The sequence below is a fragment of the Limulus polyphemus genome, unplaced genomic scaffold (genome assembly GCF_000517525.1).
Source record: "Limulus polyphemus unplaced genomic scaffold, Limulus_polyphemus-2.1.2 Scaffold1582, whole genome shotgun sequence".
Classification (NCBI taxonomy): Eukaryota; Metazoa; Arthropoda; class Merostomata; order Xiphosura; family Limulidae; genus Limulus; species Limulus polyphemus.
This window is the reverse complement of record NW_013667192.1, coordinates 148072-160216: the sequence shown is the minus strand read 5'-3', so window position 1 is coordinate 160216 and position 12145 is coordinate 148072. Positions and strand designations below refer to the sequence as shown.

Below are 12145 nucleotides of genomic sequence, written 5' to 3'. Positions count from 1 at the left end.
TATGTTAAACTACGAAAGACCTTTTTCCCCCCCTTAAAGCTGGTCTTTTCAGTATTCAAATCACTCTAACCTTGTAAAAGTAGCTAAATTTTATGAGCCTGCATCTCAGTTTTAGATTTATAAATAAAGATGTCTTTCAGTCGTAATTTCAGCATTGTGGCTGCTAACTTGATCGAGAGTACATTAGAACTTAGGACTCCATTCCTAATTGGACCTCATTGTATAAATCTCGTACATGAATATGTATATTTTTAGTAGCTTTTAAAACATTATTGTAAGTGATTGCTTTACCTCATTAGACACAAATACTGATTAGTGTAGTGCCTTAAAACACAAATGTACACAGATAAAACATACATAGAACAGTTTACATTACAAAGGCAACATTTTTGTTACTTGAACAAGTTGCATTTTTTACTTTACTATAACACAAATACAGGAGGTGTTACATTAAATCTATACACAAATAAAACATTATTTTAAACCACAATAAAACATAACACTGTTTCAACGTATACAAACACTAAGCATATTATTACATTACACCAATAAAACGCTTAAGTATTACTTTACACTTATACAAAGACTTACTGTGGTAACACTGAAAACAATAGGTACATACTACAAGTAAATATTACAAACATTGAGAGTTATTGAAATTACTTGTTTGTGACAGAATAAATGACAGCAAAGGAAAGACTCAAACACTTGTTTAGAACAAGAAACAAAATTTGATTGTACGCAATAAAAATATAAAGGTGCCCCATAAGAAATTGCATGATTACACATATTCCTCACCTTCAAATCTGACGAAAGTCTCAGCGTGGTATCTCACAATTCTAGAATAACTACGCCACTAATCATTCTCATTTTGCTTGTTCAAGGGTAGATTAATTCCCAGCTTATACTAGTTTGTACAAACCTCCACACCACCTCTCGTGTCCGACCCACTCCCTAGAGGAGAAACAACACAGAAGCCTAGCCAAAAGAGTATAAACTATCGAATGGACTCTATGGCATGTAACCTTTGCTCAAAGTGAGGGATGATGCATGTTTATGGTTACTTATATCCTATTCACTATGGTTTCTACTAAATTTAGAACACATGCGTAAATAATTTTCAAAATATATTCCCGAATATACTTGAGTAAATATTTTTTTTTACTAATTACAGTTAAAATCTGGTAATTTTTCAACTTTCGCCTTCACCCCACCCACCCATATCGGGCCTTCCTATGCCTAAAACATTAAATTAACATGATTAAAAATGTAAGTCTTTGATGTGGTTCCCATTAAATTTTTTTTCTGAATCATATGCATAATACTACGAAACTTATTTATGGACAAAACAAACTACATTAAATATAATGGCTCCAAAAATTATAGATATCAAGTGAAACCTATTCAAAAAATATAAAATTGAACGAAAGTGGAGAATCATTAAGAACTGAATGCAATACAAACGAAGATAGCTAAAAGAATTAAACCATACGATAATATAGTGAAATTTAAATAGATTTTAGAGAGAAAATACAATAAAAAGAAAAGAAAACCAGCGAATTATGTATATAAAATTTTATTTTGTTTGTTTTAGAGCAAAGCCACAATGGACTATCTGCTGTGTTAATCACGGGGAATTGAACCCTGGATTTTAGCAAACGTCGAAAACTTACTGCTGTTCTCTAGGGTAACATGAAATTTTGGAATGAAACATGCAGCATGCAACATAATTAACCTGAACACACTCAAACTTGAGATATTCTTAATTTCATGACGCGTAACAAAATTAATGAAATTCAAGGCTAAATATAATACAGTCTTCACATTAACAAAAATAAACAAACTGAAAGCATGGTAGTTTAAATTATAAATTACAGGTAACCAGTTCGTACATTTTAAATATTTTTCGTTTGTTTGTTGTTAAGTACAAAGTTACACAGTGGGCTGGCTATCTGTGCTGTGTCCACCACGAGAATCGAAACCCAGTTTTAATCTGTGTGACATTTTAAGCATACAGAAATATTTTAATTGATCATAAAAGATATACAATGAAACAAATCTAATGACAAACAAATGTGTTTACCAAAATAATTGACAACTGCCGTGCATAGTGTATGCATGTTTTTGATGGACTTTTGAATTGTAGTCTCTGGCACGTGGTTTCATTAATTCCATAATGTTGCGTCAGGGAGGTCACGTGACTAGTGTCACGCCACGTTTCTAGAACTATCCTGTACCTTCGTGAATGCCCTAGCATTTACTAGATATAGGGTAGTCTGGTATATATAAGATGGTCACAACGTGAAAGACAATGTGTGTGTAGGTAATGAGTAATTGAACTGCAGTCAGAAAGTATTGTTGAAGTTAACGTCGTTATTATAGTTTGTTATAGCACGACTGTTGAAGTTGAGTGTATCGTAAAGTTGTATTCGGAAAGAATAAACCAGTTTTATTTAAGAAAGAACTTGTGTCGCTAAAGTTTCGCCGGAACGAAGTTACTGAAAATTAATTAACGACTGGAGGCGTAACAATAATAAGGAGGTTTTCTAGTTCATGAAGGCTGTACAGTGTAGGCCTAAGCATGGCTCATTAATGACAATACGCAACTCTGGAGCCGAGGTTACGTGATTCTCGTCTCTTAAATATGAAAATATAAAACAAAATTGCTCTTTACTTTGGGGCCAAGTGTGTATTATAGATTGACAGTCGAATCCTACTAATCGGTTTGACAAAAAGTAGTGGTAGGTGGCGTTAACTAGCTGCCTTCCTTCTAGTCTAAAACTTAAGAATTAGAGATGGCTAACTTAGATGCACAGGTAATTCTCGTGTAACTTAGTAAGAAACAAACAAACCAAAACTGCATGCTAGAGGGAGTTTTGAACATACTGAATTGAAGTTATGTCAGGGTAGTGAGTGTGCGATTACATAAGTACAAAATAGTGTTTCTCCGAAGTGCAGGCGGGCATTGTAATTCACGCATACATACGAAATTGCCATTAATTTTACCTGATTAAAACTTCACTTTAATAATGTCTAAGATCTCATCCCAATACCTCACAGCTATTAGAGAGCCATTCTGACACTGCCTCTGACCACGAAAGAACCATCACCATAATAACTGTTCAACTACATTGGTGTAGTGATGGTACTCCTTAGGTCATCTCCAGTCTAAGGTCTCTGAATTCACGGTAAAACTTGGGTCCATCCATGAAAAGCACTAAAATTCAGTCTAAGCTTATCTAAACTATGTGGCTTTTACCCTAGTATTGATGCCTTTACCTTTGACGATGGGTCAGCTAAGTCCTCTTACAGGCCTTTTATGACCCTGAATCAGCTTGGTTCAACATCAGAACTTCAAATTTCATTTGAAGTTCAGAGCTTCTGTGCTGTCTTAAAAGGGATCTTGGATCCTTGTACGGTCAGTAATAACTCTTGTCTTTGGTTTGACACCCTTGTTTGTATATTTATACACCCTTTTTACATTTGTACTGCTTCTTATCACAAAAATACACACCTTGGCTCATAACTATGGCAGGAAGAACATAAAATTCATACATTCCATTTTGTGACAAATCCTTCAAATGTAACTACATTCTGGCACGTTATTCTGTAATAGAAATGTAAAATATGAATGCTGTAACACAAAAACTAAAATTAATTTAAAAATTAACAATAAGGTATAAGGCATCTTATATGTCAAAAATCCCTTTATAGAAATAGTCTATTATTCGTGTGAGTGACAATAAGTAGAAAAAGACCAGAAGTGAAACTACTCAATCATCAATTAAATGTAAATCATACTACTTCTCAGACCCATCAAAGGTTTGGAAAACATTAATGCTGAGAAGTTATTAACACAGAGAAGGAATGATCCCCAAAACATTTTGAGTAGTACATATAATTATATATTTAAAAAAACGCATAGGAATGGAATAGTTGGGTGCCATGCTTCTAGAGGGGTGAAAAAAGTTCTCCATTGGTCTCTTCTGTTTAGCAGTAATTATCTTGAGGGCCTCTTTAGCCTTTAAAGGACATCTCTTGAGGTTACCTACCTTTTGTTTCAACTGCCAGTTTTCCGTTACAAAGAAACAGCCTGCATCATTATTCTTTCCTGTCAGGTGGTATAATATATTCTCTAACAAAGACTCAGGCCTTTTTTCATCTGGCTTTGTTTGCCACATGCATCTCACTGCTCTTCCTGGGCACAGATGATCTTCATTAACACCCGTTAACGCCTAGGCTTAGGGTAGTCAATGAAATGTGGGACATTCCATAAAAATCTACCTTGATTGTTTGACCAGTTTAGTGCTGCAGAAGCAGCTACTATTTTTTATTAGGCTGAAGTCACTTACACCAGCATATTGTATTACACAAAGTTGTGGCATGTGATCCATATAACGTGTGTCATTTATGGCAATATTACACAGGCTGTGGATTTCTGTACATTAAGCAATGATTTTTGTTGATCACACCGTACTTCCATCACTTCCATATGCACTACGTTCCGCTATGAAAATGGTGTACATTTGGTCCCATTTTCTCTCCAAATACTTGTAAATATATAATAAATAAACTTAGTATTCAGAAAATTGTTTCATTTCGAAGTCTAGGGAGTGTATAGATTCTTCTCATAGTGACGACAAAACACGTTCACACCAGTAGTATGTTTGACGTATAAATCTGTTATCTAGCTACAGGATGAAGTACAATGAAATTGTAAAAAAAAAAGTTTGCTTCACATGTATATTGTTGGTCCACTGAAGATATTCTTGGTACTATTTTTAGCAATCTTTTTCTTGTTTTGTTTTGAAGAAAATCTATCTCATGGCATGTTACATTAGCTTATCACCAAATGCCTGACTGTTATAAAAATGAATTAAAGAGGGAAATCATTGACATTACTTTATAACAATAGTTTTTGCCTTGTCATAGTTAAAGTATTGTAAATCTTGATTATCATTAATTATTTTAAGTGGTGTATATAGCCTTTCCAACACTACTATTCATCTAATCATTATTTTAAACAACAGAATAATAAATTTCTATTTAATTAATGCAAGTTAATGAATATGACATTCTTCTCAAAGGCTGTACAATACAAATTATAAACTACATTTTTACAAGTATGATAAGTTAGTGTATAATATTTAAATTAGAAATATATAATATAATATAAATTAATGTTTATGTTTCTTTGTAAAAGTATAAAGATAACGGTTTTCATGACCAATATAAAATATACTGTGTCCTGAGTTGTTTCATTTTATATCCACTCAAAACTATAAAACACAAACACAGATTTACCCTATCATAGTTGACTTGAATGGTAATCAAAAATACATTTAAAAGCTTTGGAGTCTGTAAAGTCTGCTATGTAACAGAAAATTCGCTTAAGATATGTAATATGATATAATACTAAATCTATTATTAACTGAGTCGATGTAAAATGAAATAATGAGATTTGACGCGAAGAGTAAAACAAAATGCACAATCTTTATTATAAACTAAACATAAACACAGTGTGAGTGTGTTCGCTAACCACGTGATGGTAATTTTCTTAGCAACAGAGATGGAGACATAATCTTTAAATATCGCCTAAACAATCATTGAATGACACTGCTGTCAACATCCTTACACAACTTGAAGTGTTAAGCAATATCATTTATTGGTAGGACAGATATTATGCATCTTAAGAACAACAAAGGAAGTTTAGAATAAAATCAACTTAATGGCTGGTTCAGCCACATGTTATATGAAGCCTGTAAATATACAGGCAAAGAATAAATTCAGAATAAATACTATAATATTACAAGAAGATAGCAATGGATTTTGTTTTCGTATGCCACAAAAATCTTTCTTTTTCTTTCCAGTTATCATCATGCTGCTAGATGTAGTTATGAATGACATCCTCCTTGCATAGTCATCTAATGCTTTAAGTACAGTCCAATGTCAGTTTGAATTTTTCTCATTTTATTTTTGAGCTCCTTCTATTCATCAAGTATGTTTTACCTCTTTTTTGTTCTTTTCCCTTCTCAACCTTTAAATAATGTGTTTTCTGCTCTTCAAGGTGTGTCTTGTACCAATTGATAGATACAGTTGAATTAATGAGCTGCTTAGGAAGACCCACTTGAATGATGCAATTAACACGTCTATGATCATGACTGATGAGCTGTGCAACAACAAATTCCTTGTTCATATTCTCAGCTTTGACGTATTTGTTCACTGGGAATTCATACTCTATTCTGATAGGAGCATAGTGAGAGGCAGTAGCTTTCTGACACGTTTTCCCCATAACATAAAATAAGTAGCTTTCAATGTTGTTAAACTACAACATATCCCATTTTTACCATCAGAGAAAAATCCTAAATAGGCCGAGCTTTTAATTAAGTTTGTCAACTGCTTTACCAAGCTATAAACACTCCAATGTCTCCATTAAGTCTTTTTTTGCATCAACTATAGTCTTTGGCACTTTTTTATACAGTCTGTGCTACACCACCCCTTTTCAATGCTAGCTTCTGTGGGTCAAAGCAAAACATTTTCCTTACCGGCAACTTCTACAATAGAAACTTTTCAATTAACAAGTACACAATTTTTTTGAAACTACGTGACAGTCATTACTGAATTCCATCGTTTACTTTTCACTCCTTACTTCACTTCATACTCCATTTCAAGTGAACTTTCCGATTGGTCAAGTAAACTGCCTTTACTATCTGTCTTAACCAGCAAGTGTGCCACTTGTAATACCATTCATTTCACAAACAGCTTCATAATCCCCTAATTATGTACACAATGGAACCACTGAAGAAGATCAGCATGAGTTGTCTGTTTGATATATATGGTTAAAATGGCACAATCTGCTTTGAAATATATAGAAAGAAGGAGCAATAAGATGTATTGTCAGTGCATCAGGTTTAGATTTAGCTAAAGGGAGTTTTTCCTGAATTCATCTATTTCATCATTGTAACTTTGCTTATATATATATATATCTTGAAGCGTGGCCATAATTGCAAAGACCTTTCTGCCATTGGAACATTTTCCAGCCAACAATGAACAGGTTATGCAAGCTAGAGAAAAACCTTCTAACATTTCACAATGAGTTTTCAGCCCCATCCTTGACCACCTCATGAATGATGTACATGCCACATCTTCCAGTGTTCAGTGCTAAATAATGATGTATCAGATTCATATAAAATTCTTCTTTATCATGTCACACAAGTAACACTGACATACATGGAAAACACTAAACCATAGCTTTAGGGTGATAACTTTATAAAATAGAAACATATAATTACTATATGAATATATACTATAGATGTATTATATATATATATATATTTATAAGGATTTATATCGTTTGCTGGATTCTTTTCGATTACTTGGTAAAAAATAATACCAAGACTACTACATTTAACAATAACAAATTAATTTCTTTCTTTAATAACGTTTGCTAAAGGCTACGTTCACTGATAGACTTAACTTTATAAACAAGGTTGAACAGAAATTACAAAATTAATATATGGCTAACTTGTTTATAAACTTATTTGCAGAATTTCCTCACTAATCCGTCGATAATAAACGTGCTAAATGACTAATGCTAACTCGATCGTAGATAAACAGATGCAGTAACTCTCTGTCTAACTACTATCTGACATTGAACTAAATAACTCAATCGACTGAATAATTCACTAACTAACTAAATCACTCTCGAATTTCTATCTCATTACTCATTTTACTTACTACTTGAAGCTTCACTTCCGTCATGCTTAACACTTGTTTTTCTCATTAAAATTATAAGTGCTAACTTATCAGATGAATGATATCATCTAAGCCTAGAATTAGTATATAAGGAAAAATAAACATATAACTTGCAGTTCTTTGTTGATTTCCGATTAATTTCTCCAGAATTCCAAATCACTGTTAAATCACCATGTGAGTAGATTCTGTTTGGTCCATGATTCAGGTCAAGTTGGTGAGTGATCTGAGGATCTCAAGTTCAATGAATTCCTTATCGTTTCCCCATAATATTTGATATGTGCTCGATCTTTTTTGTAGATTATATCATAGAGCTGGTATATAATATCAACTAGGTTCCTATCGTTTGTACATAATTGGATTTAATCCATACAATCCTTGTTAGACCATGTCCATGAACAAAACACCATAAAGAAGCATATTTTATTTAAAATGTTAACATTTCTCATAAGATATATACTACTGTTCACACACACACACACACAACAAAAAAAAAGAAAAACAGGACAATCATAAAACAAATAATTACTCAGCATGGTATAAAACCATCAATTGTGTCATTAATAATATAGAACAACCATTGATTTGAGAGATATACTGGTGGTTAGGGTGCCCCACTCGCAAGCTGTGGTTGTGATTTCGAATCCGAATATGTTCCCCTTTCAATGGTGAGGGCATCATAATGTGATGATCAGCCCCATTTTTCGTTTGTAAAAGAGTAGCCTAAGAGTTAGCGGTAGGTGGTGTTGATTAGTTACCTTCCCTCTAGTCGATCACTTCTAAATTATGGAGAGCTAGTGCAAATAGCCCTCGAGTGCTTTGCGAGAAATTGCCTAAACCAAACCAAACAATTTTTGCTAAGGTTCAAAGCGTGACGTTATCTTTCCGTATATTTTCCTTAAAATAGGAGGTTGAATAATGGTGAAGACAATATGGCAACATAGTGGTCGAGTTTTACGTAATTCTGTACAAAACGTTATGGATGTTGAACTCTTAATTTTTCATTTATTTTTGTATCATTTCATTTGGTTGCATTTATTCATGTTGGACAGGATACATTTCATAACTGATCTGATGGAAGTTTTGTAAATTACTAATATACATTTGACTGATTGAGGTACCTCCATTGTCGTCAGCTAAACTTCGTACATATATACCTCTAGAGATTTATATTTTGTTCATTAGTCAGAGGGAGTTTCATCCTGAATACCACCAATTTGGCTTATAATTAAAAGAAGTTGGACCTCAAACAGTGCAAATTGCTTTATTATGCAGGCTAACATATTGAGTAATTAATTATCAATCAACCATGAGAAGTACCCAACAGACACCATTAAGTGCATTAAGACATATTCTGACCACATCTAATGGAAGCGAATGTTATGAAACAGAACAAGGATGTTCTAACCTTCAGTGATAATGATAAACAATGTAACGTTAGTACTGAAAATATATTGCAAGGATAAACACTGTAATTTAAATACCCATTAGAATATATAATAATGATGGAACAACATGAAAACACTACCGAAATGGTTTTGCACATATAAAATGCAGTTTCCTTTTGTTACATCTTTGAATATGAAGAGTGTTGCAGAGAATTCAAATTTTGTGAAAAGAACTTTTTAAACTTTCATCAATGCATGTGCTTGTACAAAACCATCTACTGCAATAACCAGTATAGGTGCTTACTTATATGTAGCTATGGCACACCACAAATAAGCTGTATAATGCTGAATTTTCAATTAATTCATTTAAAAACAGCATACAAGACTACATATCATAAAACAGGGAAATATGTAACATTTAATAAGTATATTTTAAAATTTTACTTGAATCTCTTGAAGGATTTTGTCAATTATATATCGTCTATATTCAAACTAATTAGTTGATTGGAACAGTTTGTAGTTTCTTTTGGTCAGTATCCTTTGTATTTGACTGGTAAATACATATATTTTTGCACACAAAGTATTCACAGGTAGAACTGCAAGTTACGAAACCATAACTAGAGGAATTCAAAAATGCATTTATTGCAAGAAAACAAATCAAACTCACACAACAAGAAAAGTGAGACAACCAGGAAACATTTGTCATGCACAACTTTAGATTACTTATGTCAGATGTCATCTTTGTAGTACATTTTAGGGGAGATAAACTCCCTGCTTATAATTACCTATGTAAACTTCTGCAATGTACTTCTAGTGTTTTTGTTTTTTTTTTGGTGTGAATTGTACACTAGATGCAATATAATATACAAACACCTGACTAGGCAAGTACAAACTCTCTGGAATGACCACTGTAGTATATAAACATTGCTTCATGCAGTAGTTGGAACAAGGATAGGGCTAAATTCATGAACATGTGCAACATAAAAATGTTGAAGAATGTTTACATAATAAAATACTCAAGTTTGGAATGGTAAAGTACGGTGTTTTTTTTTGTTTTTTTTTACTTTTGAGCTGCCAGACATACTTTCCCATGTCTGAGCATGACTCTATTACAATTTGTTTTAATATACGTTGTGACATTTTTCTTTCGGTAGTGAATCCTTTCAAATTACCTGGCGAAAATAATTCAAAGTTAACTCTACATAAACGAAAACAAGTTAGTTCATTTCACCCTACTTATTTTTACAAACTGCCTTGGCTGTACACAATTATAGACCACATTTACTAATTAAACTAACTTCACTACACTAATCTAAAGAGTAAACTGGTATGTAATACTTCATAGCTAAACAAAAAAAAAGAATGATTCATTCGCTCTAGCGGCTAGTAACAACCCTAATATCTCGAAACCACTCTCTATATACTTAACTAACTTTTTATCTAGCCCTCAACTATCTTCTTGATGCTTTACTGATCTCGTATTTATAATCTACTGTCAATGTAGTAAAATTTTTAGAACTTTCTAGGCCTAATTTGGCGTCGTTATTACGATCTATAGGTCCATCTAACTAAATTCTGAATTACAATGTTAAAATATAGCTCATAACAATCGGTCCAAAAACGATCAGAAGATTAAAGCACAATGAAAGTAGAGTAGCTGTAAAGGAGAGAATAAAGTTGTTGTAAGGCTTGTTTGTAATTAAGCACAAAGTTACACAATGGGTTATCTATGCTATGCTCAACACGGGTATCGAAACCCAGTTTCATGCATTATAAGTCCGCAGACATACCGCTGTGCTACTGGGAAGCAGTTGTAAAGCAGATATTAAAATATAAATGAATCCTCCATAGAACTTATTTTATCACACAAAGAAATGAACTTTTTCCTAACTTAGTTGCATTATGAACACATCGTTATACATTTTGAAACATTTCAAGTACTTGTTATCACTTTAAAGGCTTTCAAATGCTAAATCAACTTCACCTAATAATATAATTATGCAGGGTATTTATTAATTTCAGTGATGTACAAAAAATATGAAATGCGTTTATTTCAGTGTGTGTAAGTGTGAATACATATATATATGTAATTAGTTCAAACGGAAACCAAACTGTAATGTGTCGTGCTATTCCTTTTCACTTCATGCTTCACAATTATTTAGAAAAATATGTTAAGTTAATATGAAAATCATTGATAGCTGTGCCTAGTCCAGTGCTGGAATTAGCTCTCTCTTTTTCATATAATATATTTAGAAAATAATTTTGCTTTGCTTTCAGGATGCAAGAAAAGCAGCATGTGATACAAACCTGGTTCAGGTCACAGTCAACATGGAACCTGTTGGGAGAATTCAGATGCGAACTCGGCGCACGCTCCGTGGTCACTTAGCAAAGATTTATGCCATGCACTGGGGCTCAGAGTCACGGTAATTCTTATCATATATGCTACATCTTACTATGGTTTTCTCTTTTGTCTATCAGATTTCATCCTAAATATATCATGTTTAAAAAAATGAGAAAATCATTTCTTTAGAAAAATGTATTTCCAGCTTCAGATAATGTCTTGTTTTTTTATTTGCACAGAACATAACCTGATCGCATTAAAATTTACCTATTAATCATACAAGGATATATTTTAATTTAAAAGTGAGAATAATATTGTTCTTCAGTAAGCTGGGTTGAAAAACTCTAATAATTAATGCATGATTAATACTAAAACCATATGTGAAATATTTAGTTGAACTGAATATACACTGAGTGTTCACAAGTAAATAGACGCCTAATTTTTCGTCATTTAACTGATTTATGCTAACTAATTTGTGTTCACAGAGCACTATATAAATGAAAATGGTCCACACACTAATTATCTTGTGCTACAACATGCCTAGAGCTCAAGGTTCTCTCTCGACTTGTCAGATTTTGTTAGAGGAAGGATCAGATGGTGGAATAAGTTAGCGGCAAATTTTGCAGAATTTGGGAATCCCGCTTTCAACAGTCAACAGAATCAT

At 32.8% G+C, this 12145-nt stretch overlaps 1 protein-coding gene across 3 annotated transcripts in view; it reads left to right on the top strand.

The window, feature by feature from the left end:
* The window catches only part of LOC106464187 (guanine nucleotide-binding protein G(I)/G(S)/G(T) subunit beta-1), a 66865-nt gene that overhangs the window by 16076 nt on the left and 38644 nt on the right, over positions 1 to 12145 (top strand). For all 3 annotated transcript variants that reach the window (XM_022391884.1, XM_022391885.1, XM_013924312.2), the window contains one exon: positions 11418 to 11563. In XM_022391884.1, coding sequence (XP_022247592.1) covers positions 11418 to 11563 — 146 coding nt within the window. The remainder of the gene's footprint in view (positions 1 to 11417; positions 11564 to 12145) is intronic.